This window comes from Coturnix japonica, chromosome 2 (assembly GCF_054131305.1).
Source record: "Coturnix japonica strain WE chromosome 2, WE-NBRP24, whole genome shotgun sequence".
Taxonomy (NCBI): Eukaryota; Metazoa; Chordata; class Aves; order Galliformes; family Phasianidae; genus Coturnix; species Coturnix japonica.
Window position 1 is genome coordinate 93,797,836 of NC_140664.1, and position 25,472 is coordinate 93,823,307.

Here is a 25,472-nt window from a genome sequence, read left to right on the forward strand (position 1 = left end):
GCCTTGGAACAATGGAAGTTAAGAGAATTTTTAATGTTTCTGAAGGGAATTTATCTTGTAATTGGTGAATGGCTGGAGAGAATTGGTAGGGAAAGGGTAATAATCAAAAGAGCCTTTTCAGCAGTCCAGCAAATCAAAGAGAGGAATGTTAATTGGTTTGTACAACATATTATTGGTTCTGAGTAGCTTTGGACACTCAAATTGTGCTTTTTATCCTTCTCTCTCTGTAGGTTGATTAAGTGAAGAGGAAAAAAAAAACAAAAACACAACGAAGCGGCTTCCAAGTATTGAAGATCCAAGGCCAGGATGAACCCGAAGGACTCAAAAGTGTCTGAAGGAGGTCTCAATGTCACACTTACCATACGCCTTCTCATGCACGGCAAGGTGAAGTATTTCTTGTGGCCACAGCATTTGCCTGTTCATTGAACATGTGTGTGCCATCACAGGCCAGCAGTGATATTGACAGAGCTCTGCCCCTCCTCTTCTAGTTAGAATCAAAAGCACCACTACTGTGACCAAAAATCAGCCCCCTTCTTTCAAGTTCTTATATGTAAGAATGCTCTGCAGCCCCATTCTTGAAGACAGAACAGGTCAGGGTTCAAGGTCAGGCTGGACAGGGCTCTGAGTACCCTGATCTAGCTGTGGATATCCCTGTTCATTGCAGAGGAGCTGGACCAAATAACCTTTACAGGTCCCTTCCAACTCAAAAGATTCTATGATTTTAAGTTCATCGGAAAAAGCCTTGCTTGTAACAAACCTGTTTTGATCAGTTCTGGTGGCAAAAATGAGTTCTTGTATGGATGATTAGCCAAATTAGACAAATCTTTGCCTGAGAATGACCTGCGTACAGCTCGTCTTTCTCTTCATTTGCTGGACTTCACAAGGTTGTGGTTGGTTTTTTTTTGAGTTATCACAACATTGATTTGTGTGAAGTAATTGTCACAGAATTACTGAATATTCCTGTTGAATTCAAATGGAATAGCTCTTTGTTATTCTGATGTAGCATCTTATTAGAGCAAACCCTCGATATAACAAGCATTTGTCCAGGTCCCCCGAGGGCTTGTTTTGGAAGGTTGACTGTAATTTCATTGCTGTCCAGCACAGCACTTAAACACACAGATAAGTGTGAAATCTGTGCCATAGACAAAGTGCCAATTCAGTATTGTCAGACTTAACAGTCTGATAGCTGTTTATTGCACATTATCAGATCACAAAATGAGCTTTTAATTAAAAAACACATTTCACTGGTTAGTTTGTATCATTTGCATCAGCCGCACCAAGCATTTTTGGTTTAAGGAATGAATGCTATATAAAGCAGAAGGTTTTGGCTCTTTCTTAACAAGGGATATTAAATGTATGTATATACTATTCTGCAGATCAAATTTGTATGTGTAATTCTAAGATGCAGGAATTTAATTGAAAAGCAAAAAGCATATTTAGATTTTGAAAGCAAGGCATGTTTCCAACCTATTCCACAAACCCACATAAATAGGAGATTAAGGTATCTCTCTATATACGTTACTTATGGAAATAATGGGAAATTTGGGGGGAGGGGGGGGCAGTTTCAGCTTTCAAATTAAATCAAACGGAAATATATATATATATATATATATATATATATATATACACACACACAATATATATATATTGTATTACAGATCAAGTTATTTTCTCTGAAATAGGCCAACATTTTGGTTGATATTTTTCCCCAGAAATACTCAGCTTCAGGCAGGCATCTGGTACGTAAAATCTACATTTTGAACAGGGATCTCTTAAAAAAAATGTAATAATATTCTTTTTTACTGAGAATAAAACAGTGCACGTCTGCACTCAGAATTAGCTCCTAGGGGTCAGTTGCACTGGGTTCTGGTCCCCAGGCCAGAAAGGCATGGGAACGCATCCATATCCTGGTTGGTGTAACCTACGGCTTCAGTCATACTCCTGTATGACTCTTTCAGAGTCATGCCATTAAAGCAAAGATCAAGTATCTGTCATTTTTCAGAATGATTTAGTTAAGATGTGGCCTGGAGTTTTGTAGTTTTGTGGTTTGGTGGTATTGTTTTCTTCTCATGAAACAATGGATACGTTAACGAGAAAGAAATTAGAGTTAATTTTCTGTGTTAAATATAGTTGATTGGGTATGGGGTCACTTTTAACAGCATTGGATGTTGTGTGTCCAATCTTCAGTGCATGTTTAGCCCCAGGGGTTTAAATTAAACCCATAAAAGCTCTGAAACTCAAAGCCTAAGTGGGAGTATACTGTGCATCCTCAGCTAACAAGGCACAATGGGTATACCATTAACTCCAGTATGCTCTAATCATGTGTCCAATTGTACCTAAAAACTGCAAAGAGCACATTAAATTAGGATTTATTTTGGTGATAAAAGTCAAAACCTTATGGTTTCTGTGATATCATTTCTGTGATTTAAACATAGTGATATTGAGGAATGAGAGACATCTGAGTCAATCTGAATTCAGTATGAGAAGGTTGCTCTGAAAGCTGTATGTCCTTCTGAAAAACAAGAAGAAACATGCTGCTTTGCTCTTCCTTAAGATTTTCTGTGGTAATTATGCTGATGGAAATTGCTGATCTCTAATTAGTATTTCTAGACTAAACAGTTAACTGAGACTGAGCTTGAGCTGAGATTGAGCTGTAAATAACTGGTCACAACTTCAAAGAGGAGAGGGGAATTAAGTGGATGATTTTAAAAATAACATTGGCAAACTGAATTCAAGGAAATATAATTCTAAAATCAGTAATTTTTTTTAATGCATTTCATGGAAATACCAGACTCTCTCCCCGCTAACTTTAATTCTATCTCTAAATCTCTGGTACTAGTGAACTTTCACATGTTGAAAGGTCTGTGTGCTTTCTGACACCTACGTTCCTTTTCATGGAGAGTTCATAACTTGTACTCCTATGCTCAGTTATCTCAACAGAATTAGGAAATTTTCTGGTGTGCTTTCCAAGTGATTTGTACATTAGCATTATAGTCAAGTATGGACATCTTAATTATGTAGTTAAGGCATGTTATCTGAGGGCAGTGTATCTACAGACAGAAAAATAAAGGTTTGTGTGAATGGACAGGCCTCTATAAGGAGGTACTGAGTGAGAGTCAGCATATTTTGAAACAAACAATGAAGCAGAAAAAAATCGAAGAGAACTTAAGTATCTAGCAAAAGGAAAGCAGACGGGAGACATCTTGACCTTGGGAAAAGTGTTTCTAGGAGTGTGACAGATATGAGAGGTGTCCACCTCACCCAGGACTATGGGGAGTGTGTGACGGTGTCAGATGAAAGGTGTAATTTCTGTCTTGTGCTGTGTTATCTCAGGAATAAAGAGTATGAATGGGGCAGCCTTGAAGAGAAATGAGATGCAACAAAACATTTCTCTGGCTTTCTCACAATGTAGTAGAGTAGAGGTTTTTAGGGAGTATGATTGGATAGAAGTTGCTATTCACATCTGGAGAGAAGCAGTTGTCTTTGAAGGGAGTTTTAAGAGTGATGTTAGGAAGAACTTATTTGGATGTATGAAGAGGGGAGAGGGCTGTCTGGACCTGTCACAACAGCCTTCATTAGAGATTTTTAAGGATAATTTAGCCAAAAACAAATAAAGCTGCAATAGCACTACATCCTCTGCTGCTCGAGATGTTTTTGATTGAGTTACCTGCATGCAGGAACCAAGGAGACTTTTGAAGTATGTGCAGGAGCTATGAAGAGTATGTTAAATAATGCAGAGACACATTTTCATCTCTTATTAATGAGAAAGATGTACCACATTAAGGGCTAAAAATGTTCCGTATATTCCAGTGGAGAAGAAAGGTGAATGTGGGCTGGGGCTGTTTACATTGTACTACTTCTGCATTCTCCATGTAATTTCTGCCCTTTCTTGAAGTCAAACAAGTAATATCAATCCGCAGGGCAGAGACTTGAGTGAGTATGGATATTTCATCACCTCTGTTGGCTTTAGAAGCAGAATTTCTGGATGGTGTTAGAATATTGGAGTGACTGTTAGGCTTCTGATTCCAGCAAAAGCAAAAATGGCTCCATTTACCAGGATCAGGTCAACGTTTTTGAAAGGCTTTCTGGATCACAGATTGTGAGTTTGTGTGTATTCATGTGCAAGCAGTTCCCAGCTATCAGAGCCCTCTGTAAGGTGAAGCAGAGCTCAGGCTCCAAAAGAAAAGCTTCATTTTTTCTTTCTTTATTATTTTGGTCAAAATTAACCTTCTTTTAACTCTCTGCATGCTGCCGGCTCTTTGAGAGAACTCTCATTATCATTCCTTGCTCACCTTTTGCATATTCTTTTTCTCTATTCTGTGATTTGAAATTGCTTGATTTTCTTTCTTAGCAGTAATAATGAGACCAGAAGATTAAGGAATATTGTTGCTTGCCCACAGATCTCTACCTTCTTACCTGACCTTTGCAGCACTCTTATTCTAGTTTTTGGTCAGTTCATATCCAGAACAAAATAACCCAGTAGAAGCACTTACTTTCATGGTACTGGATAATAATTACATGATTTGGGTTTGTTGGGTTTGCTTTGTTTTGTGGTGGTTTTGTGGTTTGCATTTGTGTACAGCCAGTACTGACCAGCTGACTGATCCTAACTCACCATTAGAAGTTAATTTTAGATGTAGATGGTAAAGAGGCTGTGCTGGTAAAGAAGTGTTAAATTTCAGGAAAGAATCTTCATGAAGATTTAAATGTTGAATGCGTGAGCTGGAATGTAAGAAAATACACAAATGTGCCAGTGTGGAAAGGGCAGCAAGGTCATGTGCTGACTTTGGTTTACATATCATAGTGGTGGCACAGGGGTCTCCATTACCTCCCTTGAATACAAATCTGCAGAAGAAAAAATACATAATTTCCCATGGCACTGTGCAAAGACACGTGGCTCCAAAACTACAGTGGGTACAGTAAAGCCTGAACGAAAGTAAATTAGAATACGTTGAGTTTGGGGAAGGTCTTAGAGAAAAGAAAAAGCTCAGAAATAGAAAACAAACTGTATTAATGAAGTCAGATGAATTATGAAGAATAAGGAAATAATTTATAGACAGGATAAAGAAGGAAAGATAGAACTGGGAGGGAAATAGGACTCTTGCCAGATACCAAGAGGTGTAAATTGAAGAGATGAGGCAATTAAGGGGAGAAGATAATTTAGAAGGTACATGTTCAGTGAGAGGGGGAAATCAGGAAAGCATAAGCTTTGTTCAGACATTCTCCAAAATACTTGGGAGAGAATAAATACAAGTAACAGAGTGCCAATATTTTGAATGATACAAGTGCTTCTGGCTGGAAATAATGAGATAAAATATATTTTTAAAAACAAATCATAATGTAAATAATTAGATAATTTAAATAGAAATTTGTGGTATTGAGGTTTTTTTAATGAGGTTCTGGAAGCCTCCTGAGTGGAATTCAAAGATGTCTGGGGACAAGCAACACATATACTATGTAAAATGTATAACCTGATTTGGTGGAGAAAAGATACGATGACTATGCAGAGGCTTGTCTTTCTCTGATAGCATTTACTTATTGGCAGGTTTCTCATAGTTTCACCAATCATGAGTTAGAAAGTAATCATAGTTAGAAAGACATACCTGCAGTCAAATATTCAGGAATGGACAAAAGCCTATGAGTGCCTTGATTTTAGGCACTAAACTTTCAGTACTTGCAGCTGCATTTTGGATTCACTGAGCAACTCTGTCTCCCAATGGTTTCAGTAGGGTCACTGGGTGCTTAGTGGAACTGGAAGAACGTGTTGTAGCAGACTTGCAGCTAACTTGATGTGGTAACTTTTAAACACATTGCTAATTATTTTGTGATGCCGTATGTGTTTTTTTTTACAATAAAACAAAAAATCCACTCATTAAGGTGCTTGCTCACATTTAACAGCTGTGAAACAGAGTAAAATCATGGAGAACATTTTCATTTTTGTCTGTATAGACAATACGGTCATATCATCAGGGATTTCTTTTAGCAGCCACTTTTGCATGCCTGCTCAGCAGACCTCTTAAAGGCTAGTAAAGCAAGCACAGGAATTATTATTTCCCTTTTTTCTAATTCTGTTTCCTACTTATTAAAATACAGCATAAACCAAAACATCTTTAAGAATTGTTTTTCCAGTAATTTAATCCAAGCTATGAAATGCCAACCAAGCCAATGTTTGTTCTGTTTCCAGTTTCCACAATCATTGTCAGGGTATTATGAGGATTGACTGTCCCACTTAACTACTATTATAGTTCTTGCTTTGTTCATTGTCATTACTGCAGTACCTAGGAGCTCTGGTCATGGAACAAAACTCCACGTGCACACAGCAGAAGGTGGATCTCTTCTCAGCAAGGCTGCAGAAAAAGCTGGATTTTGTTGTTGTTTTGGGTTTTTTTGTTTTCACTAGGCTATTAAAAAAATCAATAGAACGGTGGCATTTTCCCAGCACCCTTGGTCACTACATGTTCCCAAAACCATCTCCATAGATGAATTTTCCTGCTTCTGTCAAACAGTCTCCTCATCGGTCAACAGCCTTAAGAGGATGAGATTGCAGATTTCATCCATGCTGTTCACTGCTGGTGTTTCAGCATGGCCAGTGGAGGGACAAAGTGAAGGGACAGAACTGGACGTTGATTTGGGGGTGTTTTGGGTAGGTTGGTTGTGAAGCTGAATGCTAATTGATTATCTGCTATGAAATAGTAGGTGAGAAATGTTGGTTGTCACAGCTGGGAAATATATATATATATATATAGAAGATGGACATTTAGGAGGATCATAATGCCAGCATTTCCATCAGAAACTCCACTATTTGAAGCTTTTCTTCAAACACTACATTTGTTAGCATGAGATCTGTCTCCTCAAGGGCTTTGTCCATGGTGTCTTACTAAATTAGGACAGTTAGCACCAGACGGTGACTGCTAAAGCATCACCTAGGAACATGATGACATCTGTTTCAGTGAGGTTAATCCCACATAATCTCAAAACACAAGTAAAGCTCTCAGTTTATTTGAGGCAGCCATTTGTTCCCTGAGGTAGATGTGTTACATCATGTTTTCCAAAACTGACCAAGGCTTTTTATTTTCAGTCTGTAAAAAAACAGTCTGAAGCTAATGGAACACATTCTTGGGGTCTTCCATCATAGAGTTGTAGAATCACCAAGGTTGGAAAAGACTTTCAAGATCATCCAGTCCAACTGTCCACCTACCACTGATATTTCCCCCAAAACTATGTCCCGTAATAAAATGTCCGAACATTCCATGCTGTATCTTCATGTGCTATAGAAGTTTTTAGAGCTGTATTATCAGAACAATGCGGGGAGGAAGAGTGAGGTTGTTATGTCATGCCTCCTTATGGGTGATAGAAAGATGGTCGGTGCTGGTCTACAGTCTTTTGTCAGTGCAGATGTTTGCTATTGACGGGATCCCACTTTGTGTTGTGACAGACGTGTGTCCCTTCAGTGGAAGGCTGTATTTCTTCAATGCTTTCCTAACAGGCTTTTCTGTTTATAGAGCACAAGCCTATTTGGTTCTACCTTATCCTTGCTCATAGAAAGCAGGTGGGCATGCCACTGAAATAATGTCTGCATGAATTACAGGATTGGGATGTGGCCTATGATTTTCTAGATGCTTTGGGGTAAAAATGTATGGTTTGTTATTACTTCATTAACATGTTTCCTTTAAGATGCACTGCATCTTAGGGCTCCTCTGGGATTAGTGTTCTTTTCACCCCACAACACTGATAGCAGAAGCTGCTTCAACTGAGATCTGTGCTTTTACATGGTCATGGAATACATAGCCATTTTATTTTTATTTCCTAAGCCACAGTAATTATTAATCTAGGCTTACACTTACAAAAATGATGGAATTTCACACATTACGTTTACAAACAAGAGGTTTATGTTTATGCCACATTTTTTCAGCATTTGTTAAGCCTCCTGTTTTCTTAACATGACTGATTTGTTTCTCTTGCTATTTGAAAAGCACACCAGGTAATTGATTTGGAAATAACTTTCTCCTACAGCATGCTTTAGATCTTTCTTTAGCTGTTTGCATCACCAAGAGTCCTGCGAAAGCTGTGGCTGACAGAAACATCTCTGCTGCCACCTTTTGTTCTACTGGGGCTGCCCAGTACTCAGTGTACCACAGATGGTACACAAACAGCAGTTACAGCTTTCTGCTCTGTTGTGGACCCTCCTGTGCCCCACATACCTGTTAAGAGTCACCCCATATATGTGAATTAGATGCAAGGATAATACCATATGTTAGATTTCAACATCAAAGAAAGCAACGTGTGTTTTTACCATTGCTTTCCCTCAAGCAACCTCAAGCATTTTAGGCTTTTGCAGTATGCTTTACTGATACTGAGCGCAGCCTTTCACTGAGGCCCTGAAGTGTGCTCAGAGAAGGGCTGTGAAGGGTGTGGAGCACAAGTCTTACGGGGAGAGGGAACTGGGATTGTTCAGTCTGGAGTAGAGGAGGCTCCAGGGAGACATTACAGCTGTCTATTAAGGCTGCCTGAAATCAGGTTGACCTCTTTTCCCATATAACGGTGAGTGATAATGACCTCAAGTTGTGCTGGGGAGGGTCAGAAAAAATTTATTCTCTTGAAATGAGTGGTGAGATATTGGAACAGGCTTCCCAAGGAGGGGGTGGAGTCCCCATCCCTGGGGGTGTTCATGCAACATGTATACGTGCTACTTAGGGACATGGTTTAGTGGACAGTATTGGTGGTAGGTGGGCAGTTGGACTAGATGATCATAGTGGTCTTTTCCAACCTTAATGATTCTACGATTCTTAGTGGTGATTTAAAATTCTTAGTCTTGTCTATTAGAAATGGCATATTAAAGAGAATCAGTCGTAACTCAGCTCTGCCTACAAAGCTAATGACTTATTTTAAACTAACATAATGATTTTCCATAGTAACAGTTGTGGTCCGGGTATGAAGTTGTCCTGCTTCAGATACTGTCACTTGGAGACAGGTCCTTTGAAAGGTGTTGTCTAGGCTGTATACTATCTAAAATATGGCCACTTTGATGAGCCTCAAGATGGGTACCCCAAATTGCTGTCCTGTCTTGAAGAAAGTTGATATCTATTTGGTATCGATATGCATATATTGATAACACATACAAATATATAAATGTATGCGTGTGTGTTCATTTGTATCATCACTCATATAGCTGTAGCTTTTCATAGGCATTCTGTTCATCCAGCACAGTTGCTATGGCATATCTGCATCTGACAGACAAGTGTTTGTATGATGAGACCAAGGACAGGGCAGCTGGGCAGTTGTTGGGCAGTTCTGTCAGTTCTGGCAGTCCACCAGATGACTTTAGACCTTTTTTTCTCCCTCCGAGTGTCAGTTCCCCCAGTGACAACATTTTTGTTTTTGCACTGATTTTCTGTGTCATTAAAATGTGGCTATATTGTAGCTGGTAATTATTATTATATAGCTTATTTTCTTACTATGTTTGTGAGGGGATGATTATTCAATAAATCAATCCAAAATTGATCATAAATACTTAACCTTTAGCTTGCATCCCTGAGCACTAGAAAATAACAAATGATGCAAGAGTTATTAATATATTCTAGTAAGCTTGTATATCCATGGTAACTCAAACGCACTGTCTGATCCGTACGAAGACTGATTTTGACATCAAGTGTGGGATTCCTCTTAGCAAACTTCAGGCATGTTCTCGTAAGTCTAGGCTTCCTCCACTGCACATGGAAAAAGACAAAACCCTTGAAAGAACACTTTTCCCCTCTTGTCTGGGAATGAAATTTCCTCCATTATCTCTCACTGTTGTCTTTAGAGGAACCTGTGTTCTGACACTAACACTTTTAATGAACTAACGTAAGTGACAGGCATCCTGTCCTGCATGTCTAAGCAGTTGACTTCAGCACAGTTTGATCACCTGGCAGATTTGGAAGCATTTTCTCAATTAAATACGGGCTTGAGAATAACTTTGGATAGCATAAATATGGTAAAAATGGTGGCAACTGCCTTCAAAATCAACTTGAAATTCTTCCTTTGATGAGAAAAAGGTTTGCAGTACTCCTTAGACAACCAGTGACAATTTCTAGCATAATCCAAGGAACTGGACAGAAGTCTTATAGGATTATTTTTTCATTGGAATTCACACTGTGCATTCATTCAGTTACTTGATAGCATGTACTCTTCAGCAGTAAACAAGGGGATATTTGCTCAGGTCGAATTCCTGTCCCCACTGAAATCAACAGCCAAACACTTACAGACCTAAAAGTAGCTTGAGAATCCTGATGTGTTGTGTGTACTTCCAATTTCTTTGTTTGAAATGCATGTTTATTTATTTATTTATTCATTTTTACTGGTGTTTACAAACCAGTTTTGTTTTTCTGTTTCCAGAACTCAAATATCTTTTCCTGTTTCCAAGGAAGATGTGATGGCACTTATTTGCTTTGCCATATTCATACATTTCTGAAATAACTGCATCTGTCAGTAAGACCCAAAGAAATGGCAGGTTGGGCCACATTATGTCTAGGCAACTCCAAGTAGTCTTGTCCAGCAGCTAGCCCCAGTTAGGTTTTTACCTGTAGACTTGATGAGAATGCAGAGAAATCATGTGTCAAAGTTCTTCACTGAAATAGGTCGTCTTCTCATTGGAAAGTCTTTGTGCCTTGTGAGGAAGCAGAAACACGAACAGCTTCATATTATAAGCTTGTAAATAACCTAGTGGTGACGAACAGCTCTTTCTCAAAAGCAGTGCAGGGTGAAGTTAGTACCACTTCATCAAGCATCCATCATTGAGTGGAGCAGCAGAGGACAGTTTCTTAAATCTTACTCTTGTGACTGTGTTTCAGGGTGAGTCAGACTTAAGTGTATAGATGGTGAGGAGTGGGAGTATGACTGATTGACTGTGAATCACAGCATCATAGAATCATTTGAGTTGGAAGGCACCATTAAAGGTCATCTAGTCCAACTCCCCTACACCTGCAGTTAGGTCGGTGCTCAGAGCCCCATCCAACCTGACATATCATCTCCAAGGACAATGTATCTACTACATCTCAGGGCAACCTGTGCCAGTACTTCACTATCCTTATTATAAATAAACTTCTTTATATCCACTCTAAATTTCCTTTTCTTCTGTTTGAAAGCATTTCCCCTTCTCCTGTCACAGCAGACCATGCTAAAGAGTCTGTCCCTTCCTTCTTAAAATTCACTTTAAATACTGAAAGGCCACTCTCATGTCTCGTCAGAGCTTTCTCTTCGCCAGGCTGAAGCTTAAGTTAGGACAAATTGACTGTGTGAGACAGTCTTTAACTACGGAATTGTATTTCTTAGTCTGAGTGTAGGAGAGGAGTTTTTCTTTTAACTGCTCTCCCCTCCATCAGATGATTTCCAGTTTGATGTCATGGCTGTGTGGCTGCTGTAAAGTGTCCAAACTATTCATTTTAGAGCATTAGCTTTATTTTTGCTATCTGTTGCTTTTATGCACCAAATTTTTAATCCTTGGGATATTGCTAGAACTGCCAAATCATTCTCCTATTTTGTGTTCACGGTGACACTTCTCAGTATTTTCTGTCCCTTCATGGAAGATTGTGATAGTCCAGCAGCAATTCCCAAGACCCTGAAAAGTGATTAGCAATTACTATTCTCTAAGTGCTTAATGGGAAGATTAAGACAGGCCACCAGGTGTTCAAGCAATACCACTTGGTGGCATGGAAATTCAACACTAGCTATTAAGTGGTGAGAAGAAGGTAAGAGCCTGCCCCTGGAGATATCAGAAGTTATTTTGATGCATGCATTATATCCCATTTTCTCTGGTAATTTTTCTAAGTTCTGCTTTTTTTTTTTTTAACATTTCACTCCCTGATACAGGCATTTATCCACATTTTTAGTAGCAGAATCGATATGTAACCACAAGATCAGTACCTGTTAGAGGTATTTTTATTGCACAACCTGTGAAGTCACATTTTTAGCCCATCCTTTTTTATCTAACGTAGCATATTTATGCACAGCAACAAAGAAACGGGGCTATGCTTCACATTCCAGGTTTAAAATAAGTAATAGCAAAATAGCTTAGGAGCTTAGCAAATGTTCTTCCGTACTATATCATATCATTCACTTACACTGTCTTCTTTTCCATTACAGGAGGTTGGAAGCATTATTGGAAAGGTCAGGAAATCACTTTCTTTCTTTATTGTTGTGTCAAAATATTGTATATCTGCACCCTTCATCAGCTCAGGCTAACTTTTTTTCTCTTTCTTCAACAGAAAGGTGAGACAGTTAAGAAGATGCGGGAGGAGGTAAGATGAGCCTTGATGTCTTTACTTGCTTTCCTTGCCAGGGAAATCAGTGTACGGAACGGCACTGCCATCAAGTGGACAGCTCATTGAGCATCACCTCCCTGTTACTGTGGGTGCTGTGCAAATGCGCTGGCCTAAATCAGGCACTGCTGTTAATGTCATTTCCTTATCACTGCAGCAGTCTGGAGCCCTTCATTCCCATAGCAATGTGCCTGCTGCTGTCTTATCTCAGGAACAGATTAGCCAGCATGATTGAGCACATCCAAACCTATGTGTCTTTCCCCAGCCTGCCAGCATTTCTCCTGTGTGCAGCATGGCTGCCCAGCAGGGTGCTCCCATAATCTGAAACCAAGCTTTGGAGTGATGCTATATAAAATATAGGGTAGACTCGACCTTCAGCAGAGCTGGAGCTATATTGCACAAGCCAAAGCATCCCTCTGTTATGTCTGGACACAGACTTGACTTTTCCTCATTTTGCAGCAGTCAGTAGTGTTTGGACAGGGTAGACCTGCACACCAGCCATTCACATCCTTTGAAAAGGTTGTAAGCACAAAGAAGCTAATGGAGGCATGGCTCTGCATAAACTTCAGTCTACCCTGTGGTTGTAGGCCTCTTTCTGTACCCCAAAGCAAGCAACAGCATCTGTAGAGATTATACCTTATGTCTTGCACATCAACACATCTAACCAGCACATCCTTGAAAGTTTCCTTCTTTGAAACATAGGCTAAAAGCAGGATTCAAAAGAAAATTCCTACTGCTTGAAACTTCAGGAGTTCAAGGTGTACAGAGGATGCCTCAAGAAAAATTAGTTTGGTTCTGGTATCTTCACTGTACTTTACTATGTCACTTGCTGTGTTATTTTGTACACTGATAGGAGGTCTCTGGCAGAAAAATCTCGACATACTTGGGTTGAAGAAAATTATGAGATACATCTTCAAATATACACAACAGGGACTAAGCAGCAGCGGTGTTTCCAAGCAATGATAACTCATTCCTTCTTTTAAATCACTAACTCCTCCAACCCTCCTTTAAAAACAAACTGTAGTTTAGTTTTGACTTCCATGGTAGATGTGGTAAGTTGCAAGCCAACAACAAAATGCAGTGTTGACTTCCTGTGTCATCTGAGAAATGTCATAGAAACACTCGAGTCTGAAGTACAAACCCCACCAATCTGTGCTCTGCAGTAGTTAATGTTGTACACTAATATTGGAGATTCCCACATAATCTATGATTATTTTGACCACAAGTCGACTGAAGGGCCATGTGACAGTTGAGGCCATATCACCCAACAGCTCTTCCCAGCTGTTTTTCTGCCTGGTTTGCTTCAGAACATTACCCTAAGGACAGTCTGTGATCCCTGCAACCAAATGCTGCAGCCAGATGAGCTCAGCCCAGGCTTCATCTCCTTCCTGATAGAACTGTGGTGTGACTGAGACAATCCCCACTGAAGTTCACCTGTCAGAATAAGTATCTGCCACCCTTTCTTATCTATGAATACCAAGTGGATCTGCCAGCAAACATCGTGACAGCTAGATTTTTATATTAGTTAGTGGTGCAGGTATTTTGTTGCTGTGATTGGTTGTTGTCACCTGGGGAAATGAGCTGTCTTACCGTTCAGCTGCAGTACACACATAAAGGCTCAGACACACGGCACGTAGTGGTTTGTGGTAACTTTAGAAGCAAAGTGTTTCAAGCTAGAACAGGGGAGATTTAGGGTGGAAGGATGTAAGGAGAAAGCATTTTACTGTCTCTGTGTTGAGGCACTGGAATAGGTTGCCCAGAGAGGTGGTGGATGCCCTGTCCCTGCAGACAGTCAAGGTCAGGCTTCCGGGGGCTCTAAGCACCCTGATCTGCTGTAGGTGTCCCTGTTCATTGCAGGAGAGTCAGACTTGATGGCTTTTAAGGGTCCCTTCCAGCTCAAATGATTCTGTGATTCTATGAACTCACAATATCTCGCAATTGCTGGAGGCCTGCTTCCTTGAGGAGGTCAGCATCTCTGCATCAGTTAATGCTCCAGTGACTTGTAAGGCTGCATTAACTCACCATGGCTGAAACCTCAGATGAGGCACAGTGTTTATCTTACCTAAACTGGATTTGATTATTACATCCACTGATAATCCTATTAAGCATATTTACATCTGATTTAGGGGTTTTCTCTGCAGTGCTACAGTAACATAGAAGGGAGTAAGTATACCTGAGAGCCATGCTCCTTAGTCTCTAAGAAGCAGTTTTCCAGTTCCTTCCTGCAGTCTCCTTGCTTTAAAGGAGATAACACCATCAACATTGCGTGTCCTACCAATAGTTCTTTATAGGATTATTTTGTGCATATTGAGTTAATTCCCATGGCGCATGGCTAGAAGGGACCGTGCCATATTCCAAATCAATGCCCCAGCTGGACACATCAAGCACTGTATTTGAGTCCAGGCTTCAAAGTATTGATGCTCCCTGAAGAAAAGGAGCTTGTCCAAAATTCTGCAGCTCCAGCCCTATTTAAGGTTAGCTTTCCAGAAGCAAAAACTTTTGATAATGTAATTATTTGTACCTTTGAGTTACAGAAGTGCTATCTGCATACTGTGATGAAAGCTGGGTAAGACTGAGACAGACCCTGACTTCCCACAGTTAGATGAACCTTCGGAGTGTGATCAGTTTGTGCTGAAATTATATATGTTGGGGCTAATTAGATGCCTCAAGATAGTCCTTTCCAAACTATATACCTGATCTTGCTTACTTTTCTCCCCAGAAAGTATAAAATTGAAAATAATTTGTTCTTTTTGACAGAGTGGGGCTCGAATCAATATTTCTGAAGGCTCCTGTCCAGAAAGAATTGTGACCATAACAGGCCCAACAGATGCAATTTTTAAAGCTTTTTCTATGATTGCACTAAAATTTGAAGAGGTAAGCACAAAATAGATAAATAAATAAATAAACAATCTCTCTTGAAGTTGAAATGCAAACACTGTTTGAATTTTCTCATGTTTGCTTTAATGTTAAATACGATTTGTTTAATGTTCTATTTAATAGCAATGAAAGTGGTTTCATTTTTATAAATGCTTTTGACAGTAACACCGAAGAAAAATAATGGGTCAATTTACAAGCTGTTTGATCATTTCTTTTGCTTTTTGGAGGCCTCAGGGAAAAGCAATTGCTTCTAGTAATGTGCGCTAATGGTAAGAAAAATGTCTTAGAAAATGTTTGGTCCCATCATGAGTGTGATGTGCAAAAAATAATTGCCTAACTTTTAGCTCTGTTTTTATATGATTGCATTTAGTATTGATGTATATTTTACATACATCAAAATGAATATGTAATTTATTCAACTAGAAAATTTTTATTTTAAAGACCCGTGTAATTACTAATTACCATATTCAAAGATGGGCTTTTAAAATTAATTATAACGAAGGCATTAGTAGTAAGTGAGGCAAGAGAACACTCAATTTACTGTAGAATTACCATTCCATGCAGATATGTACCTAAAGTGCTCAGATCTCCTCAAGTTTCATGGACCAGCTACAGTTAGATTTAGTCACTGCTTTAATGGGAAACCTCAGGAAAAAAAAAAAAAAAAGGGAAAAAAAGGCAGCAGACTGCCAAACACAAACCATGGTCACATAGGAGAGGACTTGACTCCTTCTGCTTTTGAAAATCAGTTGTCCAGGTGTCTCTTCTGTACTCTATGGGAAGCAGAAGGTCCTGCAGAAGGCAATTCACCTTCTCCTAAAGGAATTGCCTACAGAGGTGGCAATGGGGAACGGCAGTGTGTAGCTTTGTTTACACTTGGTGATTATTCAAACTTAGATCAACAGGGTTAGAAGAGAGTTTGTGGATCATCAGATGCAATTGTGTACTAGCGTAAGCTGTATGTCTTGCAATCTCCTTTATGGCATGATCAAAAACTACTTTGATACTTTTCTTGTTCCTGATATTGGATTCACAGCCTCAGTTCTCTGATACTTGGACACTTTCTTTCTCCCTATGAAAATTTATTCATGAGTAGTTATTACGGCTTTGTTCATGTGCCAACAGTGGCTGATGATTCTTGCCTTTCCACTCCTGAGGATTCCTCTCAGACATATTTTTATAAAGCAGCTTTATCCTCTCACACTTTTACTTCTTCTAGAATAAATGAGCCGAACTCAGTCTCTCCATAAGTGCATTCTCCAAACCCTCAGTGCTCCCTTTGCACCTTTGCAGTCTATCCTAAATGCATATGTTAATCGTGGACAGGTTACAGATACAGTTCCACAGAGGCTTAATTAATGGCACTAAATGTCCTCTGGGCTGGCTATCATGCTAACAAAACCCCATCCCTACTGGAAATGCCTCACCCCCGCCTAGGGTAACATTTTGTACATAAGTACACTGGGGCGGGTGACGTACCCAGCTCATCCTCAGGTGTGTTCATTGGCAACTTTCTAAATCTCAGCAGCCCATCTTGTTAGTCCCCAGGCAAATGATGCTTCTTAATACTGGAAATGTTAATCCCATTCACACTCCTCCACTCTTTTGTGGTCTTTCAGATCTTCCCATGCAATATTACAGTTACTGAATGTGTTTGTAAGGTACCTTGAATTTATGGCATGGCACATTTTTTGTTTGTTCTCTTTACCAGTTTTTAATGAGATAATGCTGATTTTGAGGTTGAATCTTTCAGAACTGCACAAGAAATTCTCTGTAGTCGCACTGTAAAACCAACTTCTGTCATCTCCGTCAGAGCTTTATCTCCATGCCCATTTCATACCTATCTCTGTTCCTTCTATAGCTTACGATTCTGTTTCATGCACAGCATCATACCAACATGCTGAGATTCAGAGAGAGCGTCCTCTCTACATGAAGGGCGTGTTCTCCTTAGGATCTTATCCTGCAGAATGCTGTGGGAATCTCTAATCCCTGCCAGTTCCCATCAAAATGAGTACCCAGTAGAAATTGCACCACGTTTCTCATGAAAACATTGAGCACCGCATAGTGTCAAATACCCACCCCATCTCTCAGAAAAAGAAGAAAAAGCTCCATGATGTTTTTGATAGGTGAAGAAATGTGAACTTCAGGCATTTGAGTGGATTTTATGCATATTTGCACTCAGATCTTAGAGGGTAATCTGGACTCAGCATGGATTTTAGTAAAAGAGTATTGGCACTTAATGTAGTGCTCATGCATTATATGTATTCTGAAGTATCTGTAGTGTTAATATAATTGGCTTCCAGAGCATTTGAAAGAGCAGTGGTAAGGAAAAATGTCTCATAAAAGCAGTTTGGTTTCCTGAAATGATTCCTATCAATACAGTGAAGTAACTGTAGTGCTTCAGAGTCAAAATGAAATACTGTTTCAGAACGTACATTGGAGCTGGCTTCCCAATGCCATTTCTTATACATATCATATTACTGGAGATTTCTTAAGCCAGTTCTTGCTTTATTTTGGTTTGCAGTCTATGGTGAAGTGCTGCTATCAGTGTTTCTTTCAAGCAGTTATGTTGAAATATAGCTAGGCCTGCATGCACTGAAAATATAAACGATGCAAGTTAAAATATGTGTATGTAAGTAACATTTATAAGGGAGAAGGAAGATTTTGTATTTGTTGTGTATGTATGTCCACACAGCCAATGTGCCCCCAGAGTTTGTGCTCTGTGCTAACTAACCAGCAGGTGTCAAGAGCAATTAGGATGAAGTTAGTTCCAAGTCTTAGTGTAGGCTATGTTTAAACAATCACATGAAAAATTGACTATTCCCATCCATGGCTGTGAAAGATTAATGTACAGTACTCCATTTTACACATAAATATTTGTTCAGCTCTTTTATGGTTGGAGAAAGCTCTTGTAACAGCTCTGAACATGAATCACTTCCTTATCAACATGACTGATACCCATGGGTGCTCCTGTATGAGGGAGACAGGTGAAAAACCATGCAGGGTCCAACTCTTATGTCTTTCAGAGCCCTGGGTAGATGGATGCAATACACAGAAAGTTAGAGGCCAAAGAAACAAATATTCCAGTTCAAAACAAAACTGTCCTGTGAGAATTTTTACAGCCAGCATTACTTTGGGAACCTGCAGTTCTGAAAGGGAACTTTTTGCTCATTCATCTTTTTTTGTGTGTTTTTAAGCTGATCTGATGCCTTTATGAGTATGTCATTGAGACTCCATGTTTTGGTTTGACTTCTTTTAAATTATGAGGAGAAAATAGAGTAGAGCAGCCTTCAATGAACAAATGTTTGGAAGTGCTTTTGAGTGCACTGAGTGCAGTGAATGCTTGGAGCTCAGTTCAGTTATGATGTAGAAGTGGTAGACATTATCAGGGTCATGTCGGATGGCTTTGAAGTGAGTTATTTACCTATGACTGGATGATTAGGTGCCACTACCTGACAGCAACATGATCTAGTGAAGTGATATCTTCCAGCTGAAAAATTGGTATGACTTGCACTTTATTTCAGATACATGTGTGTTGCAGAGCTCTGCTATCCTTCTCGCTTTATTTTGGTTTGCAATCTCTCACTGACACTGGTACTAAACAAAATGTGAGTTAAGGGCTGCAGAGGAATGATTTGATCACTGTCTTATGGTGTGCAGCCGCCATACCTCATTGTGCCCAAGATTTTTTCATCTCTTTGAAGCTTAGCAAGGTCATACTGAGCTATTTCTTAGACAGCAGAATGTTACCATCACAAATGCAAAGGTACTGCAGCAAACAGTGCTGGTGTACCCATGGGTTGTTTGCATAGCTTGTGAATTGCTTGATTGATTGATTGATTTTGGTCCTTTCATTCAGTGGGAAGGTCAGCTTTATCTTTTCCTTTGTGTTTGTTGTTCTTTTTTTGTTTGTTTTTTGTCTGATGGTTTTATAAGTATGTCTATGAGACTCCATGTTTGGGTTTGACACCTTTTAGATGATGAGAATGAAGTAATTAGAGGGAATAGTTTTGCCTTGGCTGGAAGACTTTGAAGAAACAGAAATATATTTAAAACAGCGTAAACTTTGTGACAAATAGTATATTAAGAAGCTCTTGAAAACCAGCAGTGTAGTTTGACTAGATAACAAAATACATAAATACATGTTAAAATACCTGGGTACAGATAACTGCTATTGTTTTCAGTATGGTTCCATAGCTGTGATGGAAAATATTTTAGAAAGTGTGCAGTGCTATAAATATGCAGATCTGCTTCAAAAGAGAAATGAAACGCTTGTGCAGCAGAATATCAAAATTATCTGCTTTTATTTGCTTTAGATTGGTCACAGATCTTTTTGTCATTCCCTCTTACAATCCTTTTTCTTCGTGGCAAATCTGAAGAGAAACTACACGAAAAGTTCTATAGTTGAAATGTTCAACTCAAGATGGTGGAAAAGAAACAGTCAGGATTTGGGGGCCTCCCTCTTCTGCTTCTTTTGCAGTCATGCTTACGGTGTATCACCCACACTGCTGGTGGATCTACCTGCAGCAGAAATGAGCCACAATTAGCTACAAACTACCCAAGTCCTCAAGAACTGCTCAGGCATTTGCTCTGAGCCCTATAGTACTCAAAAGGAATGACAAGTCCTCAGCTAATTCTTCTTAATGTTGTTATTACAGGACATCAATGCTTCAATGACAAACAGCTCAGTCACAAGCAAGCCACCTGTAACACTGCGGCTCGTTGTGCCAGCAAGTCAATGTGGATCCCTTATAGGAAAAGGAGGCTCCAAAATCAAAGAAATCAGGGAGGTAAGTCTCGGGGTGTCTACCAGGGTTTCTGGTATTATTTATTTTTAATTCAGACTTTATCTAAAGGCATCCATTCAATTCACTGTGTTAGCACCGCATTTCTTTAGTCAGGAAATACAAAAATGATCACACAATGTCAGCTTGAATTGTTCCCACTGTGTCTACAGTAGCTTAGCACATGTAAAGCTGAGGATATGATGTTTTTAAACAGTAAAACAAGAAAAGTAGGTACATGCTAAATTTATTTACAGGGAATCTGAATAAACATTTCCAAAAATGGCTTTTTTCTCTGGAGAAAATGATGGTGCTCCTTCTACATTCATGTTCATTCTAACATAGAATAAAGTGTTGAATAGCAAGGTGAAGTGCTGACTGGGTTTTTTATTTGGTTTTGTCAAAACAAAACCTTTTCACTATGTTTTACCAGGGAAACTTTCCTTTTTCATTGAACTTCCAAGTTTTGTTTAAAACATGAGGGAAAAAAAAACAAACAAAAAGGACATTTTGATAACAGAAGATTTGATAAGATGTTGTAGAGGACTGGAAAATGTTTTGATCAAAATTAAATGTCTAAAATTTGCTCAGAAATGTTGCATTATGGTAACCATGGAAGAGTAAGCCACCATAGAGACAGTCCAAGGTCTTGTCCCATTAACTTCAGATTCTTCCATTTGGATTCAAATTGTATAGTTCTGGGAGTTTTTCAGTGAAGTTATTTGTGCAGGAACATCTTCACCTGTCAAGATTTGGCCTCTGCTGGAAGGTTTTTTTCCTCTCCTCACATGTACTGAAGTGCAGGCAGTGCGCCCTGCTTCCATCAGCTGGCAGAGCAGCCAAAGGCTGTTACAGTTTTTGCAGCAACACAAACAACTTCTTGTTTCTCCGTGTGACTTTTGCTTTACAATGGGATATTTATTTTTTCATTGCTGATGTGTGGACAAAGTAAGAAATAAACAAAACTAGCATTGGAAGCAAAAACATAAATGACTACAGTACTTTGCAGAGTATTTTATGCTGGTCATACAGACGCCCTGAACTGCATGTTGAACAATAGCTATTATCAAACAGCAACAACAAAAAAGTGTATCTGCCTCAAGATATGATCCAATTTCATCATCACACAGCACACTGAGCAGCAATTACATGGGGGATGGATGCTTTTTTGTGTTCAGCCAGGTAGGGCTCCTGTAAGAGAACAGCAAGGATTGCATGCATTTGCAAGACAGGGCTATAAGAAAAAAAAAGTAAAAAGAAGCAATAGAAGGAGAGGAGAGGAGAGGAGAGGAGAGGAGAGGAGAGGAGAGGAGAGGAGAGGAGAGGAGAGGAGAGGAGAGGAGAGGAGAGGAGAGGAGAGGAGAGGAGAGGAGAGGAGAGGAGAGGAGAGGAGAGGAGAGGAGAGGAGAGGAGAGGAGAGGAGAGGAGAGGAGAAAAGGAAAGAAAAGGAAAGAAAAGGAAAGAAAAGGAAAGAAAAGGAAAGAAAAGGAAAGAAAAGGAAAGAAAAGAAAAGAAAAGAAAAGAAAAGAAAAGAAAAGAAAAGAAAAGAAAAGAAAAGAAAAGAAAAGAAAAGAAAAGAAAAGAAAAGAAAAGAAAAGAAAAGAGAAGAGAAAAGCTGTCTTTATATAGCAGTAGTGAACAGAAAATGCAATCAGTAATTTAATCAGTCTCTGGAAAGAAGAATAGTATGTGTTGTGTGTGACCACCAGGAAAATAACTTCTTGCTGGCTGACACAAACTCAATGATAATTAAAACTAACTAAACATATATATATAGCATTTCAGTAACAGCCAGGAAAACAATTTGTTTGTAATATGTGGAGGTGCAAATTCAATATGAAATGCATGTGGGCTTTTTTCTGTTGATTGAAAGTCTTTTGTGATTTTTGTGAAATAATGCCAAGGATTATTTTGGCCTCCTCTCCTCTCCACTCTTCCCCTCTCTTCAGTATTATCTGTGATTATCTTTCTTTGAGGGGGTTAAAAGATTTGTCTGAAATACAGGTGACAGTTTGCGTCTTTATCAGCTATTGAACACTAGTCTTTCTATTATTGGAACTTTTGCAAACTGGCTTGAACAGGCAAATCCAAGCTTTGCCAGCCCCCATCTGTTGTGCTGCTGTGTGTGTATATGCATGTTTTCCTATGTATTTAGCAAGAAGAGGTGCATGCCCTCCACCGCACCTATCCCCAGCCATGAACAGCTGCCATTGCCTTCCCAACAGTGATACTCTGTTTGGTTTGCTTCTGCTCAAGTCCACAGGAGCCCAGGTGCAAGTAGCAGGAGATATGCTGCCAAACTCAACAGAGCGTGCAGTCACTATATCAGGCACTCCCGATGCCATCATCCAGTGTGTGAAACAGATATGCGTGGTCATGCTGGAGGTAAGTGATCACTTGAGTTCTTGCCTGTCATGTGGGAGATGTTCAAATATACTGTTGGTTTTCAACTGCCCAAGGATTCTTTGAGGTTCTGTCCATCTGTCCCAGGTCAGGGATTTTAGGGGTACCCTGACAGCCTCAAATGCCTGACTGGTGTATGGGAACCTGTTGGAGCAGGCTTAGCAACCTGGGGCCAGATCTGTCATGACACTGTCAAGCAGCAAAGCACGGTCATGCACAGAGCTGTATCTTTTGAGAAAAGCATTTTATTCTGATGCAGAACAGGACACTAAGATGTAGGCCTTGTTTCAAGTAGAAGCAGTTCTGGCTCGTGTGATTTAAACATACCAGGACTCTTTCCTTCCTTGGGTCAGATAACTGCATAAGGCTAGAAAGTTTCTTTACAATGGCACCTTTTTAGCTCTGATAGCGCTGTGGCTGCTATCTGTTCATAAGAATGCATTGTATCTAAATAACATCCAGCCTTATGCAAAAAGGGCATAAAACTGAAGAAATGCCCGATATTTTACTTGGAAAAAAAAAGTGACTCTTCCTTCAGTTTTTGCTGGACTACTGGGAGGAAAGAATTTATGTATAAAATTAACATAGGAGATAATATCCAAAAACTAATGCTAGTTTGTTAGACATAGATTACATGATAGTAATTATTAACAGCTTTGAGCATGCTGTGTAGTCTTACATGCAAATGGCATTCATGGAATAAATAGATGTATTTAATTTAGAAAAAAGACACTTACATTGAAGTGAAATAACGAAGTACATGGTATTGATTAATGGAAGTGTTTTGGTTGTTACCTTTCTTAATTGTAGTTAAGGCATTGAAACCAGGACACAATTCTGCTGGGTAGCTGGAAGCCTGTTTTACAGGCAGACACTCCCACTTTGTTTATGGGGAGAATGTTAGCATGGGTCAGGTATTTCCCTTCATATCCTTGCCTTGGATTCCAAGGAATACATTCCCTTTCTGTGCATGATGAAGGCTGTAGCTGAGAGGGATCTTCTCCACCCTTCCTGCTCAGCCAAACAAGAGGACGGATCAAGATGGTTGCTTGCTGTTGAGTTGTTGATTGGACTGAGTCAGTAAAACAAGAAATCTTGATGTGTAGTAGCATATGAAAGATCAGTAAGCAGGATGTGCTCAGGCTGGACTCTTCCAAAACGTCAACACATTTTGATACTGTTTCTTGAAATGCCTTAAAATTCTTAATGAAGCTTTATAGCTTCATCAGCTAGGAGTGGTAGAAGCCACAAGTGCCAGCTGTCAGTTGGGTAACTGAGGCCTTGGCTTTCCTAGCTGGGGCTCAGACATCAGACTTCTGATTCTAGGGCTCTTGGTAAGGAGGGCAGGGTGGGCTGGGGCTGGGGCTGGGTTAGTTCACCCCTAGTGCCTAGGGTGGCCAAGGTAAAGAGTGGTTTTATGTGTGTTCTACTTCATTCTGCATTTTGATCACTTTGTGTTTTTGTCTGCAGTCCCCACCCAAAGGTGCCACCATCCCCTACCGTCCCAAACCTGCCTCTGCACCTATCATTTTTGCAGGTGGCCAGGTAAGAGCAGACACCATTTTGGCTTCAGCTGGAAACCACACCGTCTTGGCCCAACCTCAGCCAGCGCCTGTTAGTTTTCAACCTTTACTCATTTTTTTGCCTGGTATAGTATTGGTGTGCTCTGTCTACTCTGTGTGCTTGCGGCTTGCAAGGAAGGAGAACACTGCACTGCAAACTTAAGGGGAGAACAAGGAGAAAACATTGAGTGGGGAGCATTTGATATATAGTGTGTTTCCTGTTGCTGTATAAGCCTGGGAAGTGGGTATTGTACAGATGACTTCAATAACACCCATAACTTCCTTTGCCCTATAGTTTCTTAGGACCAAATAGCAATGGGGTTTTGAGGCTAGAGAAACAATATAAATGCAGGTGCAGATCTTCCCAGCCATTAGATCTGATTGTAATAGAATCAGAGCTTTTCTGTATCCTTTTTATATAGTGAAATGTTGACTGTTTCCCCTTCACCTTATGCTGTATCAATCAGGGTTCTTGTCTGCTTTTAAAAACCCATGTGCAGTGTAACCCTTCCTTGTTTTGTGATAGTGTTCTGAAGTGAGTTTGCAACAAGCAGCTGAGATGTGGCAGGAATTTGCTTTACCACTATGAACTGCAAGGGGAATGCACTTTTAGTAAATGAACCAACAAAAAAATGCAGCTGCTACCTAGCCTAAAAATACCACAGGAGGCTCACAAAGGGATCTGTAACCAGTAAGCTATGAAGATTGGGAAGGTGGTCCAGGATGCTGCAAGTCCTGCCCAAATCTTGATCTCCTAAATCTAGGCTAGGGAAAGGCCACATCTCCCTTCTTGGGATTCATGTGTGTGAAGCCTCCATAGCAGAAGGCATCCCATCCTGGCCTACTCTTTTACCCAGGATGAAAGCAAAGCCCCTTTTGAGTGGTTATCCATTGGGAAGATCCAGTCACATGCATTATGGGACAACTGCAGGCCTAGAGACCACGTCTCATGCAGGAAATACAACAGGGAATCTCAACAGGGAATACAGAAACCATTTAAGGAGCCAGACACCAAGTTCTTGGTAGGGCAGGTGGCATAAGGTGCTGCTGGTATGGCATCCTGCCTCTCCCTAATCCAGTGTGTCAGCAAGCTCCTAAACATATCAAGCATATAGCAACAAGCCATTTCCTCCTAAAGGTCTTTGCTATAGATTGTCTCTGTTTTTTTATTTCAGAGTTTTACTTTCTAGGCTGTAATGAGATACTGTGGCATATACCCAGATTTTTGTAATCTGGATATAGTAGCATTAAATTCCTGGTGTCCAAGTTTACCCCTGTAGGTTTTCTTCAAAATAAGAAATAGTTTCCATAGTGACCAAAATTGAGTTGGAATTAAAAATAAATTGCCAAAAGTTGATCTGAGAGTCCAGAAGTATATTAAGTTTATACTGCAGTGCTTTCCTTTAAGAAATGCACGTGTACGTTATGCAGCAGCCCTTGTTACCAGTGCTGTAATTGCCAATTGTAATTGCTTCAAAGATTGTATGTGATTATTCAAAAACATTGCAGCTGTTTTCTAGGGTGCCCAAAACAGTTTGTATAAATAACTG

The 25,472-nt window shown here is 39.7% G+C and overlaps 1 protein-coding gene across 50 annotated transcripts in view; it reads left to right on the plus strand.

Moving 5' to 3' along the window:
• Positions 1–25,472, plus strand: part of LOC107309443 (poly(rC)-binding protein 3-like) — a 465,303-nt gene that overhangs the window by 412,705 nt on the left and 27,126 nt on the right. For 43 of the 50 annotated variants that reach the window (XR_014943608.1, XR_014943605.1, XR_014943607.1 and 40 more), the window contains 7 exons: positions 231–384; positions 12,121–12,144; positions 12,243–12,275; positions 15,054–15,170; positions 19,832–19,963; positions 22,214–22,342; positions 23,831–23,974. Coding sequence is in view for 45 of the 50 variants with exons in the window: in XM_085540380.1 (XP_085396506.1) it covers positions 307–384; positions 12,121–12,144; positions 12,243–12,275; positions 15,054–15,170; positions 19,832–19,963; positions 22,214–22,342; positions 23,831–23,974 (657 nt within the window). In the remaining 5 variants the exon portion in view is untranslated. The remainder of the gene's footprint in view (positions 1–230; positions 385–12,120; positions 12,145–12,242; positions 12,276–15,053; positions 15,171–19,831; positions 19,964–22,213; positions 22,343–23,830; positions 23,975–25,472) is intronic. The other 7 variants (XM_085540370.1, XM_085540400.1, XM_085540369.1 and 4 more) reach the window with 1 other exon arrangement.